At 52.4% G+C, this 23,074-nt stretch overlaps 11 protein-coding genes across 11 annotated transcripts; 5 read left to right on the top strand and 6 right to left on the bottom strand.

Moving 5' to 3' along the window:
* Positions 1-353: 353 nt before the first annotated feature.
* On the top strand, positions 354-1,719 carry CKM354_001204400 (uncharacterized protein; the record flags this gene model as incomplete). Its single annotated transcript, XM_044807555.1, has 5 exons — positions 354-516; positions 582-599; positions 653-780; positions 836-1,468; positions 1,540-1,719. The coding sequence occupies 5 exons, from the start codon at positions 354-356 to the stop codon at positions 1,717-1,719; spliced, it is 1,122 nt and encodes a 373-aa protein (XP_044663490.1).
* A 508-nt stretch (positions 1,720-2,227) lies between these two features.
* Positions 2,228-5,161, top strand: CKM354_001204300 (DNA-directed DNA polymerase; the record flags this gene model as incomplete). The annotated part of the gene is made up of 1 exon (XM_044807554.1): positions 2,228-5,161. The coding sequence occupies one exon, from the start codon at positions 2,228-2,230 to the stop codon at positions 5,159-5,161; it is 2,934 nt and encodes a 977-aa protein (XP_044663489.1).
* Positions 5,162-5,939: 778 nt separating this feature from the next.
* On the top strand, positions 5,940-7,518 carry CKM354_001204200 (uncharacterized protein; the record flags this gene model as incomplete). The annotated part of the gene is made up of 2 exons (XM_044807553.1): positions 5,940-6,132; positions 6,182-7,518. 2 exons carry the CDS (start codon positions 5,940-5,942, stop codon positions 7,516-7,518), a joined length of 1,530 nt encoding a protein of 509 aa, XP_044663488.1.
* A 1,532-nt stretch (positions 7,519-9,050) lies between these two features.
* On the bottom strand, positions 9,051-9,835 carry CKM354_001204100 (ribosomal 60S subunit protein L10; the record flags this gene model as incomplete). Its single annotated transcript, XM_044807552.1, has 3 exons — positions 9,051-9,286; positions 9,340-9,548; positions 9,615-9,835. 3 exons carry the CDS (start codon positions 9,833-9,835, stop codon positions 9,051-9,053), a joined length of 666 nt encoding a protein of 221 aa, XP_044663487.1.
* A 469-nt stretch (positions 9,836-10,304) lies between these two features.
* Positions 10,305-10,915, bottom strand: CKM354_001204000 (ribosomal 60S subunit protein L30; the record flags this gene model as incomplete). The annotated part of the gene is made up of 4 exons (XM_044807551.1): positions 10,305-10,403; positions 10,561-10,610; positions 10,675-10,789; positions 10,850-10,915. The coding sequence occupies 4 exons, from the start codon at positions 10,913-10,915 to the stop codon at positions 10,305-10,307; spliced, it is 330 nt and encodes a 109-aa protein (XP_044663486.1).
* An 890-nt stretch (positions 10,916-11,805) lies between these two features.
* CKM354_001203900 (uncharacterized protein) lies at positions 11,806-12,482 on the top strand (the record flags this gene model as incomplete). Its single annotated transcript, XM_044807550.1, has 2 exons — positions 11,806-12,060; positions 12,114-12,482. 2 exons carry the CDS (start codon positions 11,806-11,808, stop codon positions 12,480-12,482), a joined length of 624 nt encoding a protein of 207 aa, XP_044663485.1.
* Positions 12,483-14,106: 1,624 nt separating this feature from the next.
* CKM354_001203800 (uncharacterized protein) lies at positions 14,107-14,583 on the bottom strand (the record flags this gene model as incomplete). The annotated part of the gene is made up of 1 exon (XM_044807549.1): positions 14,107-14,583. The coding sequence occupies one exon, from the start codon at positions 14,581-14,583 to the stop codon at positions 14,107-14,109; it is 477 nt and encodes a 158-aa protein (XP_044663484.1).
* Positions 14,584-15,300: 717 nt separating this feature from the next.
* Positions 15,301-16,401, bottom strand: CKM354_001203700 (leucine carboxy methyltransferase; the record flags this gene model as incomplete). The annotated part of the gene is made up of 1 exon (XM_044807548.1): positions 15,301-16,401. One exon carries the CDS (start codon positions 16,399-16,401, stop codon positions 15,301-15,303), a length of 1,101 nt encoding a protein of 366 aa, XP_044663483.1.
* Positions 16,402-16,660: 259 nt separating this feature from the next.
* On the top strand, positions 16,661-17,509 carry CKM354_001203600 (uncharacterized protein; the record flags this gene model as incomplete). Its single annotated transcript, XM_044807547.1, has 1 exon — positions 16,661-17,509. The coding sequence occupies one exon, from the start codon at positions 16,661-16,663 to the stop codon at positions 17,507-17,509; it is 849 nt and encodes a 282-aa protein (XP_044663482.1).
* Positions 17,510-17,649: 140 nt separating this feature from the next.
* Positions 17,650-19,512, bottom strand: CKM354_001203500 (uncharacterized protein; the record flags this gene model as incomplete). Its single annotated transcript, XM_044807546.1, has 1 exon — positions 17,650-19,512. One exon carries the CDS (start codon positions 19,510-19,512, stop codon positions 17,650-17,652), a length of 1,863 nt encoding a protein of 620 aa, XP_044663481.1.
* Positions 19,513-19,756: 244 nt separating this feature from the next.
* On the bottom strand, positions 19,757-20,255 carry CKM354_001203400 (uncharacterized protein; the record flags this gene model as incomplete). The annotated part of the gene is made up of 3 exons (XM_044807545.1): positions 19,757-19,879; positions 19,938-20,090; positions 20,139-20,255. The coding sequence occupies 3 exons, from the start codon at positions 20,253-20,255 to the stop codon at positions 19,757-19,759; spliced, it is 393 nt and encodes a 130-aa protein (XP_044663480.1).
* Positions 20,256-23,074: the final 2,819 nt, after the last annotated feature.

Raw genomic sequence — 23,074 nt, 5'->3', positions numbered from 1 at the left:
TAAATTTTGAGACACCAGCCATCACCATACGGGAGTGTTACTTGAACTTGCAAACTAGTCTGCCATGACAAATCACCATTAACATCCTAGCCGCACAGGGTGGATGTGCCCTTTGCGATCCAAGGTCTCGGCTTCGTCCGGCGGACGAAGCAGTACCACGCCACGCATACCACGAGCGGAAACGGAAATCTTCCACTGACTTCCCCACGATCAGCAAAGCTTCTCCGCAGCCACACTTGCATCCGCCATGCGGGCAAGACAGAGCTCCTCGGCATGTCATTGGTGCCTACAAAAGGAGGCATCCGGCGTTGCCGGCACGATGATGTTAAAACTAAAAGCTGCTGGTAATCACAATGCGAGTCTCAACGCTATCATTGCTGCCGACTATGGCTGCCGGCCAATTGCTCAACCAAGTACCAGAATGGATCCTCTCGAAGATGTTCCCATGGCCTGGTCAACCACAGGTCGATAAGATCGATACCCATCACCATTGGGTTCCAGCAGAATATGCCGAAGGTATAGTTTGGCTCGACTAGTAGAGAACATGGCTTTCATGAGCGTAACTGACACGTTCGTTGTAGTTGTCGCTGCTGCAGGAGGTGAGCAACAATCAAGTCATCGTGATAACACTCCTAAATAAGCAACTGACCAGGCGACCCGAGTGGATGGCCAACTCCTCAATGGTCTCTAGAGGCTAGCCAAGCACTGATGAGCCGCGCTGGGATCAAGACCTCCATCCTATCAATCACTGCCCCGGGAGCATGTATCGTTGAAGGCAAAGTGAGTTCATCATCGCAAATCCCATCACGGCCTGCTAATGGATCATGTTCGCTAGCGGTCTTGGGATCTGGCGCGTACCCTCAATGTCAAAGCTGCCGCTATCCGCGACTCTAATCCTCAAGCCTTCGGATTCTTCCTATCCCTCGGAAATATTGAAGACACTGCAGCTGCGCTGGCCGAAATATCTTATGCATTCGACACTCTGAAAGCAGATGGAGTCTGCCTGTTCTCGCGTTACGGGAGCAATACTACATACCTTGGTCATCCATCCCTCGAGCCTATCTGGGCAGAGCTGAATCGTCGGAAGGCTGTAGTGTTCGTGCACCCTACTCATCCACGCGATCTCGGAAGGGCGAATGCTCAGCTCCCTCAACCTGTTGTCGACTACCCGCACGAGACAACGCGCACAGCGATGGATATGCTGTTCAGCGGCACGAGGCGCAAGTTCCCCAATTGCAGCGTAATTCTCTCTCACGGAGGAGGAACGTTGCCCTACTTGATCAGTCGCGTCGCAACTCCGTTGTCGGTCGTCAACTCGACAGTCAGTAACGCCACGACTGGTCTCACATATGAGCAGATTATGCAGGATTTTCGCTCATTCCATTTTGATCTCGCGCTCTCGGCTGCGCCGGCAGTAGTGAGGAGTCTGATGGAGACGGGAGTTCCGAGTGGAAACATCCTGTACGGGGTACGTGTGATCATTTGTCGCATACCAAAGAGGATAACGGTTCATGTGTAGAGACTGATCTCAACTCACAGAGCGACTTTCCATATGCCCCAGCACCAGCTTATCCGGCGTTCTTGAAGCAGTGGAACACTATCGAAGTGTCCTCTGAGTTCCGAGAGCAGGTCCATTTCCGAAACGCTCTGGAGCTGTTTCCGAGGTTGAAGGAGAACGGTGGTGGAACGAATATGTCGACAGGAGCGTGTAACTTGTAGCTGAAGCTGAGCAGCAGTGGCAGCTATCAATCCATAAACCATAGATACGGCATTTCTGAACCACGATATAGTAGCGTTTGAAAGTGAAGATTGCATGCTCATACTGCCAAACAAGTCAATATGATGACAAATACCCTCAATTTGCGGGCAGATGATGTGCCTCAGTTGCGATGTGTCAGGCCTTCTTTGAGGCTTGTGCCGGTAGCTGTTTTTCTCAACTGAGCGACTGGCATTACATTGGCCGTCACCCTGCCATTCTGAGACGCTCTTGAATGGAAATCGGCGATTTCCGCAGATACCAGGACGTGAAGCGATCCTTTGCGGTCGCAGCGTGCATTGCGAGGAGATGATAAGAGAGGAGAGAGGAGAGAGAGGAGACGCGGAAGAACGATTAAGGTTTCAGTTGCGGCTTCGGCCCGCGCTTTCCGGTGGCCTTGAACTTTTTGGAGAATGTTGACCTTCACTTTGAACTTTTCCAGGGAAACAACCACATGCAAAGGTCAACGCCATGACAGGTACCAAACGCCCCCACGAAGATGACGAGGGAGGCGAGCAGAATGTTCATCCCACACGCAAACAGCGCATGGGCATCAAGGAGCAGAGCTCAGATCAGAAGGAACTGAACAGGATCCTGCGCAAGCTTGGCGAAGAACTTCCCGAAGCTCGCATCGAGGCCACGAAAGAGCTCCTCCAACATCTTGCGGACGACGAGAATGAGTTCAAGAACCGCGTCGACAGAGCGGTGACGCGCCTTGTCATTGGCGTTTGTAGCGGCGCTCGAGCGTCTCGACTTGGCTTCTCCATTGCCCTCGCTGAAGTGCTCAGATTTGCGCGTGGCGGCAAGCGCAGCCTCTTGTCATTCGAGGAGATCCTCAGCAAGATTTCAGCACTGACGCCTGCTAACGACCGTGGAGGCGAGGAGCGGAATTACTTGCTCGGTCGCATGTACGCACTTCATGCAATCTTGCTCAGCGACATCCTGCGCAGTGCTTCGGAGGCCGAAGTCAGTTCTGTGTTTGATGCTGTGTCCGACCTGGCGCTTCAGAAGGAGTGGATCCGGAGCGAATGTGGCTTGATCTTGGTGGAGTTTTTGAAAACGCCTGGCAACGAGACCTTGGTCCTGCCTTTGATCACCGCCTTGGACTCGAAGGGCCTGTTGAAGTCGCCCGAAGGCGTGGCTATTTGGTTAACAGCGAAGGACAATTTTGAAAGCGTCAAGCTCCCCAAAAAGGTCTGGCATCACAGGAACCCGCTCTCATCACAAGATCGGGGGGAGCTCACGCGCATACTACTCAAAAACGCAGTGGAAGTGAAGGATAATGAGCCGGCGCAGCAGAACGGTGAAGGCAAGAAGAAGAATAAGGCGTCTGGAGCGCGACAATCTATGCCGAATCTCGCATGGAGCGTTATTCTACAGCACCTCTACCAGAATGATGATGGCAAAGACCTGTCCCAATTCTGGGAAGATTGTGTGGCAAAGCCTATGTTTTCTCCCAATTCTTCCGCAGAGAGGAAGTCTCTCGGCCTGCAGATCTTCAGTCAAGCCATCAAAGCTGCCCCTGCGGAACTTTTGGGAGATGTCGTGCACCAGAGTATAATCCGGTGTGTAGTTGATCAACGCTCGAAATCGGACCGCACTTTGTTCGCTGCCTCTGCCGTGCCACTCAGGACCATGGAAGCACGTGGGAAGACGGATCCAGCAGCCGCTGCAGAAATGGTCTCGAAGCTGCTCGAGGTTATGCCGCCTAACCTGGACAAGCTGTCTCGCCAGACTGTGGACAGTCTCCTCGCCGCCGCGGATCCGGAGAGCTTGGTTCATGTGGTGAAGGTCATCAACGACATTTGCCGTGCTTCCGCTGAACAGACTGATGTGGAAAAGAAGCGCCGTCTACTCGCAGATGCTCAGCTGTCGATCATTCGATCGAGAAGGAGCCAACCCGAGCAATTTTTCAAGAAAGGTGATAAGCCAGCACAGTGGCTGAAGGTGGCACTCCGCAACATGACCGACTTGAGCTTCCAGGCAGAACATCTCTCTACGCCACTCAGCAGTGCCACCCGTATTGTGTTCCAAGATCGCCTCATCTCGGCACTCGGCCATATGGTGAATCTCCCTCTCGACCAGGCCGTGGTCGCACCTCTTGTAGTAGTGGACAGACTGGAGGCCATTGGCACCTCGCTGGCGGCGGAGTTAGAGAGCGACGCATTGAAAGCTGTCCGAGAAGCCCAGAAGGCGCTAGCGAAGGCAGCAACGAAAGCCGAGAGCAAAAAGGGTAGCAAAGCAGTTGTCGCGAAAGCTTCGCAATTGCTCTTATTACTTGGAATTCTTCAGGTCTACAAACAGGAACCAGATGGTGCAGAAGTGCTCAAGGACATTACCAGCCATTTCACCAGCGCGAAGACCGAAGACTCTTCGTTACTGCTCATTGAGTTACTGCTCAGCTTTGTGGCCAAGCCGTCAGCCCTCTTCCGCAAGCTAGCCGAACAGGTCTTCGCCGCCTTTGCCTCCGAGGTCACTGCGGACGGTCTGCAGTCCATGATCAGCGTGCTGGAACCGAAGGAGACTCTGGCCGGAAAGCGTGAGCTCTTCAAAGAGGGAGAGGAGGATGAGGAAGAAGAGGACCAGGAGGAGGGCGACGAGGACATTGACATGGAAGACGTCGAGGATGCATCAGATGTGGAAATCGTGGGTGGAGAAGTCTCTGGAGCCGCGGACGAAAATGATGCGACATCGGATTCGGAATCCAATAGCTCTGAAAGTGATGCTGAAGGTGGCGCAGGAGAAGATGAAGAAGCAGAATTCGATCGCAAGCTGGCCGATGCGCTTGGCACAGCTGGCATGGAAGACGACTCGGACGATGATGGCTCTGACATGGACGATGACGAAATGATGGCGATAACACCACATCTGGAGACCATCTTCAAGGAGCGCAGCAAACGCACGAACAACAAGCAAGAGAACAAGGATGCCAAGGAAGATGTTGTCAACTTGAAGAACCGTGTTCTGGACCTGCTTGCTATCTATGTCAAGTCGCAGTACTCGAACCCTCTTGCTGTGGATTTGATACTGCCTCTGATCACTCTGGCTCGCACTACCACAAGCCAGCCGACAGCGCAGAAGGCACTAGATGTTCTGGAGACATATTTCGACAGAAGCAAGAAGCAGAAGGCACTGCCAGAAATCAACGACACAGAAGAACTTTTCAAAATCCTCAGCAACGTACACGATGAGATGCGTTTAGGTGGCAGCAAGATCCACGCCTCTGCGTGCAGCCGTGGCAGTCAATTCCTGGCGAAAGTGCTCGTGGGGCTGGATCCGGATCAGGCATTCGAGAAGATCGATGGAATGTACACCAAGTTGCGGGGTGAATGGCGCAGAAATATGAAGTCGAAGATCCATGGGAGTGTCCTCAATGACTGGCACAGCTGGACAATGCAGCGATAGATAGGTTCTAGCTTTCTCTGAAGAAAGGGAAGCTGCACACCTGGCAAGGTTGGTAACGGGTCTACCTGCGGTAGAGAACAACCGCGAGAGAGCGCCATGTTCAGCAAGAAAATTTGGCTGCCGCACGCTGCTGACAGACGGCTTTTGGAGTCCTCCTGCAAACGCCGAGGGCTCCACTACGGAGCTTGGTGAGGCTTGTTCATGGCTAAGCATCTTCATATCCATGCCACTTTTCGCGCGATTCCGTGCCGTCACATCCGCCCCAACGTACCTCCACGAGCTTTTGATAGTAAAGCGTTACTGATGTCTCTACTGATAGCTACTAGTGTCCAAATTGCCCTGTATCAAAGCACTCCGTGGCACCAAGTACTCATTCATACGATGATGGCCGCGCGATTATTCGAAGATTCTGCCCAAAGTCACCATTTCGCCAGCGTTCGTCATCAGCCAGATGCCGTTGACACGCGGCATACCACTTCTGCAACGATCCAAGATAGCGCATCAACACTCAAAAGGCCAATGACGACTTGCGGAGACCTTGGTGCCGATGTTCATCCCCACGACAAGGCCTAGTCGCTGACGCTACAATGCGAGTATCATGCGGAGGCAGGCATATGCTATTCTCCACATCCTCCACGCTCACCTCCATTGTATCATTCTCACTGCATTTCATTCCTAGCGTCTGCGTCGTCTCCCTTAATCATCTGCTTGACTTTTGTGTAGTCTACATCTTGACATTTCGTTCGTCACGCTTCTGACCACATTGACAATTCGCAGCATGGCCGATCTAAAGTTGCGAGGCAAAAGACTGCGGATAGCATTGGCACTCACAGGCGCGGCGGCCTGGATTCTTCAAGGCTACGATCAAGCGTTGATGAATGGTCTCTTGACTCTTCCAACATTTGTCAAGCAGTTCCCGGAGATAGATACGAGTACATCTACGCTGAAGAGTCAGCACTCCACGTTGCAAGGTATTTGGAGTTCGACGACTAGCGACGAATATTTATTGACGTTCTTGAGGTACTGCCGTGGCACTTTACGAAGTTGGCGCCGCTTTTGGTGCCTTGGCCTGCTTCTTCTTTGGAGAAAAGTACGGGAGGAAATGGACAACCTTCGGCGGAGCGGTCGTCGTTCTCATTGGAGTGATTCTGCAGTCTACGGCCTACTCACTCGCACAACTTATCGTGGCTCGCATCATCACAGGTCTTGGAGTCGGATCTTTCACGGCCACAGTACCCACCTGGGTGGGAGAAAGCTCAGATGCTCATCAACGTGGAGGTCTCATCATGCTCGAAGGCTCTGCAGCCATTTTTGGAGTCATGTTCGTCGGCTGGCTTGAGTTTGGCCTCTACTTTGCTCGCGAATCAAGTGCAAGTTTCCGGTTTCCGATCGCTTTCCAGGCATTCTTTCCCATCATTGTGATGATCATGGTTCCCATGCTAGAAGAATCACCACGGTGGCTAGCGGGCAAGGATCGATTTGAAGAGGCAAGACTGGTCCTGGCGAAGCTCGAAGACGAACCCGAGGACTCTGCTTTCGTAGCTGAACAATTACTCTCCATCCGACAGTCTTTGGAAGTAGAGAGTCAAGGGCATTCAAGCAATCCTTTCGCGAGAACCAAGAATCGGCATCTCAATCGCACTCTTATCGCCATTGGAGTCAATGTTCTCGCTCAGCTTTCTGGCGTCAACGTAATTACGTTCTATTCCAACACAATCCTCCAACAGCGACTTGGGTATAGCGCAGTACTCTCTCGAATCATCTCAAGCTGCTTGCAAACTTGGCAGTTCCTCATGGCAACCTCAGCCGTGTTTCTGATCGATCGCTTTGGAAGACGTAAGCTGCTCATCACTGGAGCATTCTTCATGTGTGTCGCGAACGCTGGGCTCGCAGGACTCCAGTCGGACCCCACAAACAGAACCGCTGCAGGCTGCAGTCTCTTGTTTTATTTCCTGTCTCTCGCAGCTTTCCCAATTGGCATGTTCCTCATCCCGTTCATGTACAGCAGCGAGATAGCGCCTCTCCACATCAGGGCGAAGGTGACTGCGATGTCTGGGTGCAGCAATTGGCTTTTCAACTTCATGGTGGCCGAAGTGACGCCTATCGCCTTCGACTCTATTCAATGGAAGTACTATTTGGTCTATGTTTGCACGAATTTGCTCTCGGTGGTTGTCTTCTACCTCTTCTTGCCGGAGACCAGAAACAGATCGTTGGAGGACATTGATGCGTTCTTCGTTCGCTCAACGAATCCTTTACAGCCGGTCAAGGTGGCGAAGATGTTGCCAGAGGATGTTCCTCTCTACCTCGCATCGACGGAAAAGAGTGCAGTGCAAGCAGAGCAGGTGGAGAAGATCTGAAGCGAATAAAAGCAGACAGCACGAATTGACATTAAAGAAGTAGCGCAGAGCGCCACACGAGAGAGCTTGGCCTTTTCCTGCCCTTGGAGATTGTCTCTATTGCATCCAGAGTTTAAGAACGATAGACAAAGCATATAGCGAGCTTGGTGGTTATTGTTTCCAAGGAAACATTACTACAAGCACTTCAGCCATTATTCTCGTCGCGACCTCTTGAACTCCAGTCGAATGCTCAGGCAGTACCGTACCCGCCATCAAGACCAGACGACTTTTGAGGCGCCAACGTAATTCCGAAGACCACAAGAAGACTACATCATATAACGATGCTCAAGGTACGGCTCTGTCAACGCGCAATAATTCAACACACCAGAAATGGCGACAAGGTCTTCGAGCATAATTGCGATTGCACCTTTTTACTAAAGCTGAGCTGGGCCAGCCGCTTCTCAATCAATATAGCAGCACGGCTCGGCTACATCCCCTCATTTTTCATAGCAATATCAAGAGTTCTAGCAAGTTTCCGCCACAAATTATCAGAAAGTACCAGCCTGGTCCACCATCAGCGGTCGAACCTTCGTAGAACAAACAGTTCCAACGTGACAGCCGACGGTCGTTTGCTTCACTTCACATATTGCGCACCTGCCTCATTGCAACTCTCGCAGACGACAAACCACAAGTCACAACCTCAACATCACATTCCAACCCACCACCACATCATCCATAATCATGAACAGCATCGCCATCATCGTAATCTGCCTCGCGCTCATCGGCACACTTTGTCTCTTCATCTACTGGCTCACGTGCGTCTGGTACGTCAAACGCACTGACACCCGGACTGTCCAACACGAAGAGCCTGTGCACATTGAAGATGTCGACTTACAAAGCGCCGACCCACGCACATGGCCACGGCGAGACGATGCCCCCACTCACGACCAGAGACTTCGAGCACCAGTCATCGAGTGTCGTGCGAGGACGAGTTCTGTGCAGGCCTGAATGCTGGGACAATGTCTGAATGCGAAATGCCTGGGATGAGAGAAGCTGCTGCTGACATTGGCGGGCAATCGCAGTGAAATACCGCTGAATGGCAAGGTCGAGGTGAGGGTTTCTTCTGTCAAGTAAGACGTCTAATTTGCAATGACACTGGCTGACTCTGCTCCCTCGTAGAATCAACCCGCTTCCAGGGAACAATAGCGCTACAATGCTCGGCACCACTTGGAGGACTGGCAAGCATCAGGCGATGGCCCGATAGGAACGGAAGTCACATGTCAGCACAAGACTTGTAGAGACGAGCATCAATCAAACCTGCCATGCAGCTGATCAATCCAAAATGACATGGGTACAATTTGCTCTTTCACAACTCGCTTCCATTCGGCATGATGTAGACTGTTCATAAAAACCCAAGTGCATCCATTCCCGGCACTGAAACTCCTGCCGCGGGATGCCCTTTTAGGCCTGTCCCGTAGGACGGCCTTTTCATCATGTCTATTTCATCATCTATGCCTTACGTCAAGCCCAAGAACCCTCCAGGAAACATCCATCTATGCCTCTTGCTGGAAAGCGTCTGGGAATCGGCGCATGTTGTACTCGATTGGGCCGTGGTTGCTGAGGAACTGGACGTAAGCACCATCGACACGGATGGCACCGGCCTTGCGCTTCTCGATGTACTCGGCGCGGTCGAGAGGGGTGAAACCCCACTTCTTGGAGACGATGATCTTTTGGCGACCTGGGAACTTGTACTGCGAGCGGCGGAGGGCCTCGATGGCGGTTGGGCGGTCTTTGGGATGTTAGTACGTGGTCGACGAGTGCAGTGTGCAGCGTATGACTTACGAGAGTCACGAGTGCGGATCGAGAGGAGAATCTGGCCGATGTTGACACGGGCGACGGTGCCGTTTGGCTTTCCGAAAGCACCACGCATTCCAGTTTGGAGTCTATCGGCTCCGGCGCACGACAACATCTTGTTGATGCGGACGACGTGGTATGGGTGGGCACGAACACGGAGGTGGAAACCTTCCTTTCCGGCGGTCTTGACCATGTACCTGTAGCGATATTCCGTCAGTGTCCTGCATCTTTCTCTGACCTTCTCTTCCCTCGGAGCGGCTCACTTGTTGGCGCAAATACGGGCGGCTTCGAGAGCCTCGGAGCTCAGCTGTTCATACTCGTTGGAGACGAGGTGGACGCAGGTTGGGAAATCGTCGACGTTTGCACGCTTGCGGCCAAGGTCGAAGATTCGAATCTTTGGGTCTGGCACACCACGGTTGAAGCGCGACTTTGGGTACGGCTTGTTCTTGCAGTAGCGGTAGCAGCGAGCTGGACGACGGGCCATTGCGACGGTATTGCGGTGGGTGTGTCGTTGGGTGTGGTGTGTGAGGAGGAGAGGACGACTGAGGACGAGGTTCAGCGAGGGCCGTTTGCCAAGCCGCACGCACTCGGCTTACAAATTGACGGAGTGTGGCAAACTCAGCGGCTCAGGCCACCGCCGCATCGGGGCAACTTTGGACCGGTGGTCTGAGGATGTGAGACTACACCTTAGAAATCAAGGCATGAATACGATGAAAGGAGCAGTGAGTCACGATGAGCGATTTCTGGCACAGAAGATGCATTTGCATTGGTGGGAATCTGCAGGCTATTTGAAGAAAGATGCCTGCGCAGAAGACATGGGCATACGGCCATCAGAATGCGGACTTTTCCTCATCCGAAATCGTCATCTGGACGAGCACTGTTTGCCGCGTCTCAGGACTGGTGCTGCTGATAGTTCCCTGCTCATGCATCTACTTCCTCCTCGTACTCTCCCTCTACTGAGGAGTTGTGGACAGAATGTCGGAGTCACCAGCATCGAGAATGGCCATGGTCGAGCAGCGGAAGAGCTTACCGCAGGCGGTACCGAGCTCAATCTACATCACGCACGATGGTTAGTACGAGTCGTTTCCCTCCAAAGCGCCTGTTGAAGCAGCTTCTTCTCAGGGCTCAAGAGAGCGCACCCTCCAGAGCCTTGATAGAGGCTCCTTCGCTAGGCGCAAAGGTTGGTATCCGTTTTCAAGTGGCACTTACGTTGTTGCCGGAGAAGTGGTGGACAGCAGTCTTGGCCAACATGCTGTAGTCTGTGTATCCCGTCAGTCCCTGCCCTCTTTCACCAATGTCTCTCGATCTGTGATTGCAACGTACACTCGAGCTCGGACTTGCGGAGAGGAGGGGTGTTGCCAGCGATGATGACAAGCTTGGCCTTGCCGGAGCGAAGCGACTTGAGGGTCGACTTGTAGCCAAGTGTGACCTTACCAGACTGTGCGAGAAGTCAGTCCATTGTGCTGTGCTAGCGATCGTGCGGGCTGCGCATGCGCACCTTGATAGTCAGGGCCAACTTAGCGTTGATGCTGTCGTGGGTCTTGCTGCTCTTCTTTGGTGCCATTGTGAATGATTGTGTCTCCGGCTGTGATGACCTTCGCTGACTTGCAAGACGAATCGACAGAAAGCGCAAGCTCGAAATTCCAATTTGCACGAGCCAAGATTTGCGGCTTTCCGAATCCGAGCGGGTGCTCCCGCTCGCCGTGTTCCGCACTGACGACCGTGACCCTCCATTACCTCCTCCTTGATCTTCACGTCAAGAACCTTGCACTCGTTGGACTTTCGTACAGTCAAACGCAACGCCTCAGATATGGCAGGACCATCGTGCCAGGAACGGTGCAGTATTGGTATTCCTTGAGCCCGGATTTACTCTGTCACACAGACATCTCGCGCCTGAAACCTGGTCCTGAGTCTGACAAATGCGGCAGTGACATGACTATTGGAGTTCATCAGCGAGCCCACTGCGCTAGCGCGGGCTGTTCTTGTGTTGAAACAGTCCGTTGCACAATCGCTGCCACGCACTCCCTTCAGGCAACTGCGAATTTTCTCATTGCTTCGAAGCATCTTGCACAACTGGACCCTTTCCCTTAGCTGCTCGCAATTATAACAGGGAGCCAAGATTGCACGCCTCCTCTCCAGACCAGCAAATCCTTGGGGACGGCCATGCTGCCAAGGCGATCAAACGAAATAGACGCAAAGCACTGTTCATCATGCTATTGTGTTGTGTCTCCATGATGTCAATAAGCTGCAAGGTAAGATGGGACAGCTCAAGCAGTCCGTGGCTGCACAACATGCAGCATAAGGACATCAAACGCCTCAGAAGGGAGCTCTCCTTCTGAAGCAAGATCGTTTCGCTTCCGATACCTGTGACGACCATGGCCGGGTCTCCAGCGGTCTTCTTCCTGAAGGCTCTTTTCTCTCTCCCATTCGTCTCCATCAAAATCAACAATAAGGATGGCAGTCCCGGCGAGAGTCTCAACATTGGTCTTTCTGCTCCTGCTAGTCCTAAGCGGCGGTTTAGTCCACGCAGAAAGCAGCAGTGGAAATACCAATGAGTCCTGCCTTACGAGAGACGAGACGGCGCAAATCATCGAGAAATACACTCTGTACCTTACAAAATATCCAGGTAACAGGACGGTGCTGGAAGAGCTGCTTGATGAGAATGTCACCACGGCTTCCGATAGCCTGAGTTACGTCTTTCAGAAACCAGTATGTTCAGTGCGCTCCCCGAAAGCTGCTGTCCATATCTCACAAGATTTCAGCTGAACGCCACGCTCGCGCACAATCTGCAAGAGATGCTCGAACAGGAAGCTGCCGTCCCTGCCGTACCTAGCGTCAACACTATCTTCACATCGAACACTTGCGACACCATCACATGGTATTGGGAGTTCACAACCAAGCCATACCCTACACGAGGCATCGTAATTCTCTTTGTGAACCTGCAGTCACGGAAAATATACAAAACGTACCAAGAGGCGAATATTGGTGCAGTTCTCGCCAATCAAGGAAGTCCGGAGTGTCAGATACCTGATTCGAACTGGAAGCTTGAAATTGGCAAGGAGGGTTTGCAGAGGGAAGAGAGTAGCTGTGAGGAAGTAGTGCATGGATATCGGGATGACTACAAGCCTTGACCCAGAGCCGTCGGGCCCAGGCAGTGGTGTTGCGGCCGATCCTCTGCAGTACAGCCTTGCTCTAGACCAAGCTAGCTACCCGAGAGCTTTCTATCGGTTTCTGCCAAGAAAGACCTTTTGGCGCTTGCTGATCCAAAGTTGTCGACGGACGGCAGCGATGTCTCGGACTGTCTTCTAAAGCACAATTTCGCCCAAGGCGCACCCAGTCAGCTTAGAGCCTCTGGGATTCTGAGAGACAAAAGAAGCCTTTACGCGAGTGCTTTGGGTGATCAGAGCTGTTTGCGCGCGATCCACAACCCGTGAGCACGTCGCATGTAAGGAGCAGCCTTGGGAACCACCCGCTTTGATCCCGACATGTAAGCAGGCAGTGTACGGGACTCCAAGGCTCGTGCCATGCACTGCAGGCAGCGATCGAAGAACTACAGCACAACGCACTTTCTTCGTCGCTTTTCTGGTTTCTTCTTTAGCCTCCATTGCTGCAAGTGGAGCAAGTACTTTGTCACCGTCGCTCCACAACCCTCAAGTCTGCGCATTGTGAGCCCAAACAGATCATGGTACTGTGTGCCTCCTCCAAGCGAATCCTGCTTCGGGTCTATGAACTGTTCTCGACGCTGCAGACTAGGCCAAGCCCATAGTGTAGCGATCGTTCTCGTAGCCCCCGGATCTTCAGGAGCTGTGATGCCACGAATGCAACTGAGGAGAAACTCAGATTGAGTGCCACTGATTTGAGGCATAGTCCATTCGAGCAGCCAGTCCACACTCTGGAGGCATTCAGGTGTAAAGAGGTCAGGGCCGCCCGTGATCAGAACAAGCTCATGGAAAAGACTGGACGTAGTGAAGAAGTAGCTGATACCCAGTTTGACATCTTGCGATCGAGGCATCTCTGGAGGAAAGGTGCCAGTTCTATCCAGGTCTCGTTTGCGAGCTCTGTTCGTGCTGGTTCTGTATCAAGGTGCCAGGCTGCGTCTTGTCAACAAGTTTTCTTTCACTGCGTATCAGAGACCATCATCAGGCTTACAGATATGTATCACGGCTTGGAGTGGTCTATCGATCACTCTCGACCACATGAGACCCTGACAAGCGCCATGTTCAAAATCTGTTGCAGTGTGTTATTCCAGGCGGGATAATTTTCCAGATCAAGATCGCAGTTGAAGTCCAGTACGACCAGGATCTCTTTATGTGGGCTGTCCGGATTGATCATGTAGGGATTTGACATTCTTAGGAGTTGCGACGAGTACCTGTTCGAAACATGAGGTTTTCGGAGGTCGTGTTAATATGCCAGCCTAGTGTTCGCGGCGTAGGCGGCACAGCACAAACTGGCCAAGAAAGTATGCATCTTTAGCGCCTGTTCACTGCTCAGGTCTTGATAGCCAGTACTCCCAAAAGAGACGTGTATATTTACGGGGTTATCATTTGCGCCATGTGGGTGGTATCTTTCTAATAGTACAATAAAACTTCCGAAACCTCAGTGGCACGAAGCCGCGATTTTACCTCACTCCAATAAATTGTGTTTGCAGCTCCATCGACGCACAGGCCGGTTTGTGAAGCAATAGCAGCGGCCACCTGGCGCTACGTTCCGACAACTCCATGTAAGCATATAAGCCCGAAAACAACCGCAGCACAGCTAGAGGAAAGCCAACACAGCCATACCCAGCCCCGCGGCGCCACCAGCAACCACAACCTGCGGCACAGGAACCGAAGCCCCATTGCGATCTCTATTGTTGTCAACATCATTGTTGTTGTCGTCATTCTCGTTGCTGTCTCCATTGTTACCAGATTCTCCTTCGCTTCCAGATTGGCCTTGTCCTCCAGATTGTCCTTCCCCTCCAGATTGACCTTCGTTGCCATAAGAATCGCTCCCACTAGTGCCAGTAGGTTCCGCACTTCCAGAGATGGCAACACCAGTGATACCAGCAGAGCTAAGAGCAGGAGCGAGAGAAGTAATATCAGCTGGCAAGTTGGTCTGAGACGCCAGACTGGTCACAGCGGATTCGATTGCTGCAGCGCCTTGAGGTGGTGGAGGGCCATGTTGTGGGCCGTCGGCTTCTGCGAGAGCGAGAGCGCCGAGCGCGAGGATTGAGGTAGCGAGCTTTAGTTGCATTATGCTGCTGTTCTTGATGGTATCGATGCTGTGTTGGCGGCGTTCTGCTTCAGAAGATTGTCACGATATATACTTCTTCGAACGTTATCGGAGTCCTTCCTATAGTTGTCGAGAGTAGTCAATAGGCAGATGAAACTCATAACGGCCTTCAAGAAGCCGAGATGAACTGTTTTGAGGGATCAAACGATACTGATTTCGTCATCAAAGCTACAAGAGACTTCGTGTACGCCGTCCCCCAACTGTCTGAAATCCTGCAAGTGGGTCGTAATAAAGAACTGTAGTTCGTACGGAGAATTAGAACAGGATGTGGCGAATCAGAAGTGTCGCTCGATCGATTGCCAGACATCTGTTGCAGCCGTCGAGACACTGATAGAAAGTAAAGGCAGGATTATGGTTGTCGTGAAGTTTCACTTGGTAGACCCTGATGACGGATTGGTCACAGCTACCTATTTTCCAGTTGCATGCTATGCTTTTCTTGGCCAGGACATTTGTTCCACACACTCAGGCTTGGATATACGCTTGCGGGCCATATAGCGGAGGGTTTTGAAAAAACCGGAAGCGTATGTGAAGCCGGTTCACGCGGTGTTTGGTAACATTCTGAGAGGCCAGTGCTCGAAGAATAAAAGCCTGTGCACAGATTACTCCAGTGCCGTATTGCCGCCTGCTAGCGATTCAGTGATGTTACTGCGACGGTTCTGCAAAAGACTCATCCTTCAATCACATCATGTCATCATCCAAGCCCTCGGCCTGAGTTCGTCTGCCCTGCACCTCAGCCCACGCGGCAGTGAAATCATTGCCTCTCCAACCCCAAGCAACGCAATAATGACTAGCCAAGAGTTTCCACTCTTCGACTTCATCTAGCCATTCCAGCTTATCGATGCGCTGTCTCTCTGTATCGCTGATCCAATCGTCCTTTTCCCAGATTTGGCGCACATCTCTGGCACCCTGGCCGCTCTCAAATCCAGCAACTCTCAGCCGCTGCCGTTGGGCATCCAGCGAGTAGTACTTCTTCAAAGTACGCATTTCAATTCCCCTCGAGGCCAGATTTGACATCATGGTCCGACCAAAAGCATCAAAGGGTCGAATCGGCTCGTAAAGAACCAGGCCGCAGCTTGCTTTGATGTTCATAGTGAAGTACTGCACAACGCTACTAGCCAGATCAGGTGGGGCATAGCAGAGACAGCATTCGCTAAGGATCAAAGTCGGCAGATCCGCTTCCAGACCTGGTATGATAGGAGGAGACTTGTTCGTCAGAACTCTGAGGTCTATCGCATGCAAGTGGTACGCCGAGCCTTGTTCTTGAGGCAGTGCCATGCGCGCCAGCTCGCTGTCATTTCTGATCGCGTTCCTCTTGAGATTCATATTCTCCTCAAAGTCGAGCTCATGATACACAACGTTGCGCTTCCCAGCACATAGCCTGAAAAAGCGCGTGTCGGATCCGGCACCGAGAGAGATAATCTGTTTTCTTTGATCGGGATGCGTCTCCAGGAACTGTGTTACGAGCCTGTCGATGGCTTTCGTTCGGACGTAAGTTCCTCGATTGATGATCGGATACCTTCTCGGTACTTCATCGCCCAGCTGATAGAGCTGCTTCGCGTATGGGTCTTCAAGATAGCCCAAATTGACAGCGCTCATCCGACTGCTGCTGGCATCCCCATCAGTTTGCTGGATGATTCTGTCGCGAGCCTGTTCTGCTGGCTCATCGCTAGGTATTGATCCATCGTCTGTACCGGAGCTTGACAGGCCTCCACGTCGTCCTCGAAGTCGGGTGCCTCGTCTGCCAGTCCGCAGTGTATTCAAGTTTGGGATTGAAGCCATTTGCAGATCTCGTGGCGCGTGAAGCTGAAGCTTCGAAGGCGAGCACGAGCATAGCCTTGGCATACGTCACCTTGCAGCCAGCTTCACATGTGCAGGAGCAGGCAACCATGCTGCTCACTTCGCATGTCAGACAAATTTACATGACTGCAGACGCACAGAAGCGATAGGAACAGACCAGGCTATAGCGACGTGCTCGCGCACCCAATCCGCCCTCCGGAGCTAGCAGCTTCTCCCTCAAGCCAACAGGCTCACAGCAACCATGTCTCCAACACAACAGCCCGTCCGCCAATTCATCCACTCAAACTTCTCTCCAGCCTTCCTCTATCCTCTCAAAGGAATCTGGTACTTCACCACCCACCGCTACCTTTGGCCTCTCCTCCAAAGCCGCCTAGTCCCACTCACCCTCCTCTCAACCTGCGTTCTGGCAATTCTATTCTTGACAGCCTATCTCCCAATCGTAGGCTTCCTGGCCCTATTCCACTACCGCGGATCCGCCTGGGTGAATGCCACATTCTTTATCCTTGGAATCGGAGCAGTCGTAATCCAACTTCTCTTCGAGGGCATGCTGGTAGATCATACCCAAGTAGATGTCTTCGACGCGGTTATGGTTGGTGAAGGATATGAGGATCTCGTAAAGAAGCGGAGAGCAGTGTCCGAGAACTTTGAGGAGAGCGATCCTTATGAGAGACTTGGACCGAGAGACAAAGGCGCGGCCTTCTATCCCTTTTCATTTCGACAAATCACCGAGCTTGTAATTCTTCTGCCGCTCAACTTCGTGCCGTTCGTGGGAGTCCCGCTCTTTCTCATCCTCACTGGGTACCGGGCAGGCCCACTCATGCAATGGCGGTACTTCCAACTTAAGGAGTTCTCAAGGAAGGAGCGCAAGCAATTCATTCAGAACAAGGGGCACAAGTTCGAGTATATGTGGTTTGGCGCAGTGCATATCACACTGCAGCTGATCCCTGTGCTGGCGATGTTCTTTCTGCTCACGACAGCAGCAGGGTGTGCTTTGTGGAGTATCCGATTAGAGAGAAGAGAGCAGGAAACACAGCCTTTGCGGCACGCAGAGGATGAAAATGAACCGCCCTCGTATTCAGACGAGGCGTGAAAGATGAGCATATAGACACATGGTCGTGACGACCGTTTTCTATCCGATCTAATCTTGACGATGATCACACATCTTCGCCAATGTATTGGTGCTTTTTCTTCTGCCGTCTATCAATCGTGCTTGCAGTAAAAAGGATGCGGCTACGGCACGCCTGCGACCTTCCATACCTTTACAGCAGCATCAGCTCCCATTGAGATGACTTTGTCATCTGTTATCCACGCAACAGCGCCCACACCTTCCTTGTGCGCGTTGTTCGCCTTCACTCGTTTGCCAGGATCAGCCAGTGACCAGACGAAAACGTTCGTGTCGAGCGCTCCCGAGACAACGTGCTTGTTAGCTGGGCTCCATGCTAGAGAAGTCACACGTGCAGTATGTGCCGACCAGCGGTTCGTCTCGAGAGTCCAACTTCCAGAGGCGTTCGAGTATGCAAAGATCTTTCCATTGGTCAATCCAACAGCGAGATGGCTACCATCGGGCGAGAATGATAACGCTGAGATCGGTGACGTCGCTTCCTTGAGTGTTGTAACTTCAGAGAAAGATGAGGCCGAAGATGCATTGAAGATACGAACAAGCTTGTCGTCAGATCCAGCGGCCACGAGGCTGCCAGCTGCGGCGACAGTCGTAACAGGCGCAGGAGTTTGGAAAGCGCCTGCACTCTCACCATTGTGATATGAAGTGATGCCGGCTGTAGCGGCAACGAGCGTGTGCGGCTTTCCAGCAATGATGGCGACAGTTGCCGACTTTGGCTGTCCTTCTGTCTTGACCGCCGACCCCAGGTAGGACTTCTGAGCAGCGTCAACGGTCCGCAGACTGTCGTCCCAGCCCACCGAGAATATGCGCGAGTCATCACTTCCAGTGTTCGGTAGGCAGGCTATGCCTGAGATGTAATTTGAATGACTTTCGCCATCGACCAGGTCCGCGGAGCCAGTCGAGATGTCCCATGTACGAAGCCGTCCTTCTGCGGATCCTGTCCACAGGGTCTTGCCATCACTTGGTGCCGTGGCCGCTGTGATGGCTCTTTGATGTCCTCTGACAACTTTCACAGGCTTGTCAGTGCCTTCTTTGAAGTAATTGAGATTGCCCTCGAGGTCCAATGATATGATCAGACCATCGGTTCGCCCGTGTGGCCAGACCACGCCAACTTGTTGATCCTGCACACTGACTTTGCCCTCTTCGCCCAATCTCCAACTCTGCACAAGCTTCCCGCTCTCGACCTCCCAGATCTTGACACTCTGGTCACCGGATACTGTGACCACCTTCTTCCCGTCAGGGCTCCAGCTCACACCGAAGATTGAGCCCTTGTGTCCATCTTCACCCTCACCAATCTGCTTCACCGCTTCACCTGTCTTGCCATCATATATCCATATCCTTTTGTCGCTTCCCACTGTGACCAAGCTGCTGCCATCCGGAGAGAACTGCGTCGCATACACAAACTTGTCATGCTTCCCTCTCACACTTGTGTTGAACTTGAACGGCGCTCCATGGAAGAAGCACATGCTCATATCATCACTCCCTGTTGCAGCCCGGAGCGGTCTCTGTTTCCGCACATCGACACAATTGATCTGCTGGCTGTGACCACTGATCTCCCCCACGCTGTTTCCAGAGTCTGCAGTAATGCAGTGCCCGAATCTCTCTTTGCCATCTCCAACTGCAATTATCCGCTGACTGTCGCCATCCCAAGCAATATCGTTTATGCGGCCTGCGATGATGTGGTATTCGCCCTTCGTGGTCTCAGCTCCAACACTATCCCAGACACGGACGGAGCCTGAAATGTCACCAGAGGCAATGTAGAAGCCTGAAGGAGAAAACCGAGCAACGGAAGTCGTCGTCGTGTGACCGGTGTATTGTTTTGCGATTTCCGGTTGGTCAATGGACCGGACGAAGATGGACTTGTTAGAAGCATAAGCTATTCGCTCGCCCTTGCTGTCGGCGGAGAGAGGTGTGGGTTGGCCGCGGGTGGTGCTAGGCGAAGCAGCCCAGATAGCTTCGGGCGTGATTGACATGGCGAAGGAATGCGAAGCGAAGGGACGAGGTTGCTTGGGAGGTAGACGTGTTTGTTGTGTACAAAAGCCAAAGTGGCTGCCTCTCACCGCGTAGAGAGCTACCTGACGCAAGCTGCAGGGCGGCTGCCCCACCATGCACATGGCGTCTTGGCGGAGTATAAACACCACATCCCTCCGTCTGAACAAAATCAAACATTCGATGATTTCCACCAACCGGTATGCTCCATAGCCTTTTTGAATCGTTCTACGACGATATCCTCACAAGCGTTGAATACACCTCGTCCGGCTTAGGAAAGAAGCCAAATTTGGTTTTGGGCGACAACTCGACACTGGTGTTCACAAGTTGTTCGAACATTGATGTGAATTTCTAGTAGCGGGGTCAGGTTGAACGCTCAAATTAATCGATGGTGGTTCACTTGACATACCGGATTGCCTCTAACCGCGAAGCCTATCATGAAGATATCACAATGTCGTTTCTGCAATACCTCCTTGATCCGCCGAAGTGTGTCTTCTGGGTCTTCCGGGTTCACATCCACGAGAGAGCAATTGTAGCCTTCCGCTTTAGCTCTTTCCATCTCCTTTGAAACGTCAGATCTCTATGCAGGGTGAAGGCGAGGCAATATTACATCAACCACAGTCTGCCTGTTGGTATTCTGTTGTCCATTTTTGCCTTGCTGCTCCCAATCTGCAGAGACAAAGTGGCCCATGCCTGCAACGAGGACATTCTTGCGTGCATCAGACATGATTGCTTGTGAAAGTCCGCTTTTGGTATTGCGAGTAGCTCTTTGATGTGCGTCGAAATTATTTTGGATTCTTGCAGAAGGCATTAAAGCTATTTTGTATACCTGAACTCTATCCTTGAGATTACTGATACTGCACCGGCGGCTTGACATTAGCCCGCAGCCACAAATACTCGACGGACGTAGATTGTATTTAATCCGGAGGTCAGATCTCTCTGCTTCGCTATTTGATGTCCAAAATTAGCATGATAGCTTTTGCGCAGGACACAGCCTGCTTCGAGCGCACTTGATTCGGGTATAACAACAACATTGGACCGCCCTTGGGACAATGAACCTCCGGTCTATCAAACTGATGGCTATACGGGTGGTCTCACTCTCTGTCTGACGCAGACGCCAACAGCGCGTCAGGGCCGATTGTCTTGACTCCAAGCGCGGGCATATGCAACGACTACGTGCGAGGTGGGAGGAATGCGCTGTCGCAAGCTGAGTACTGCACCGGCCGATGGACGGCCTCTCGTGTCGTACTCCAACGCTTTCGACCTCTCCATGAAGTCGTCCTAGTTGCGGACAGCGAAATGTAAACTCGGAAACATGCACGATTTGCGATCTCTCTCGCGAAATCGATCCACGATTATGTCGCTTGTCGAGATGAAGCGCCTTAGCTACGCTGTACAAGGCAGAGAGACGAAAGTCGAAAGGGCACTCGAGTTTTCTGGGCGGAGGAGTTCGCAATGTTCATTCTAGTCCCTTGTTCGGTTTCCGGTGGAAGGTCGTTCTGACAGCCGAACGGAAGATGTCTCAAAGAGGCTGGCGACTGCACTAGGTGGGAAGACATGTAAAACCCAGTGGCCCTGCATCGTAGCCGGCCACACTTGTCAGAGCCTCAACCTGTGCCCATGTATATGTTGATTCAGCGGTGCCTTCAAGGCGGCTTGTCCAGTCTCTTTCTCCATGCAGCATTTACTATGACTCCTGTTCCACATGTCGCGATTCGCTAGCAGTCTGTCCCGGGAATGATACGCGCTGCGCTGGCGGATGAAGGCGGCGGCGAAGGCGGCAGCACGGCGACGATGCCTACAGCTGAGATCGCGGCGAGATGCGCGAAACTTATCAATGTCGACACACGCGGCGATGTACGAGATGTTCGGTGGCTTCTTTGCACACAATGGATGCTGAGACTGGCAACCTGGGAAATCACGTATTACGGCTGCTTCCGCAGCGTGGACAACCTCTTCGACTGCACCATGACAACCTCTTCATCATCGCTATTATTGTAACGGCATCTGCATCCGTCTTGTTGCAGGATGACCAGAGTCGATATGACCAGAATTTCTCCCCGTCACACGAACGCGCAGCCTTCTGCGATGAGAGAGAGCGGCCTGGCGAGACGATGCCACGACATGGCTCATCTCGTCCCGAGGGACTGCATAGATTCTTGCTGACCATGATCCTGAGAAGCGCAGCGAATTGCAGATGGTGCCTCTTGTATACATTTGTGCAGCATTCTGCGGGAACAGCCAGCGCGCTCCGCTGATCTGGTCAGGCGGGTGGCATATGGATCACATGTCGCAGACACAAGCTGACCCTCTGGCTTGCTCGTGGACCGCAGAAAAGCAGGTTGTTCGAGCTCTAGCAGAGGATGGCCACGACCACTTCCAACGCCAGCGTCGTGGCAATGTCGCGCCACCGCATATAAGTCTCCGTGTCAGCCTCGAACAGATTGCTCCAAGCTCCTCGCATCAAACCTGCACCACTGGCAAGCAAAGCAGCCGCAATCAGCGTGCCTCAACTCAAGACACAACACCCCATCCGTCGCATCCACACACCCTCAAGCAGAATTTCCAGCAAAAACTTTCCAGAGCTCAGTCATTCATATACCATCCACTTGTCGCAGCTGAAGCGGTATACCTCGTGCCAGCCAATCACGATTGCTGCTCGCCATTCACTCGCAAGCTCAAACTCAGACAACGCAAGCATCAATGCCTTTTAGAGTTCCGCCCTGCATACAACGAAACGATATCAGGCTTCACTTAATAAACACAAGATAAATTCATTCCCCCACTTCTAACAAAGATCGGCGGCATTGGGCTGTACAAGACGAAGTGACTTTAGCAACCACAATCAGGAACAGGTTAAGACCGGCCCGCTTGTTCCCTCGCACGCCAACAAGCTCGATTATTCTCGAGCGGCGGAGCAGTGACTGGACGAGCCTGCTGCACACGTTGGCGAATCGATCTATTTTGCCGCGCTGGGCAAACAATAGCACCAGCACCAGAACAAACCCAAATCAAACACATCGCAGCCGCCTAGCAGCATTTCTCAGCTTTCAGTCTACTACCGAGAGGAGCTCGAACACAATGTCCTGGATCTGCTGCAAGTGTTCTCGAGACAACACCTCAGCGAGTTTCATCTGTACTTGCGGTATGCACAAGACCTTTCACGCCAATCTCACATGTCAAGACTGACACATTCATAGGCCATGGCACGCTTCTCTGCCTCGGCTGCTTCAGTTATGACAACAATTGCGGACCCAGCATTTTCCTCAGAATCACCGCGAGCAAGACCTCGACCAAAGACCCAAAGCCCACTCAACCTTGCCATGTGAGGCTGGCTTCTGGAAGCAGCTCAGCTGCTGGAAGATGACAACGACACGCGCGCAAGAGAAGGTAATGGAATGATACGAGAAAGAAAGACTTAGAATCATCGGCCTCACGGCCACTTCAACAAACATGTATTTGTACGCATAGGTGTTCAGCGTGGTGCGGACTTGTTAGGCCGCTGTAATGCATGGTTCGGGGCTATTAGGAGACAAATCATCACCA

Source organism: Cercospora kikuchii, assembly GCF_019650295.1.
Source record: "Cercospora kikuchii DNA, contig_00008, whole genome shotgun sequence".
Taxonomy (NCBI): domain Eukaryota; kingdom Fungi; phylum Ascomycota; class Dothideomycetes; order Mycosphaerellales; family Mycosphaerellaceae; genus Cercospora; species Cercospora kikuchii.
This window is presented reverse-complemented; position numbering and strand designations above follow the sequence as displayed.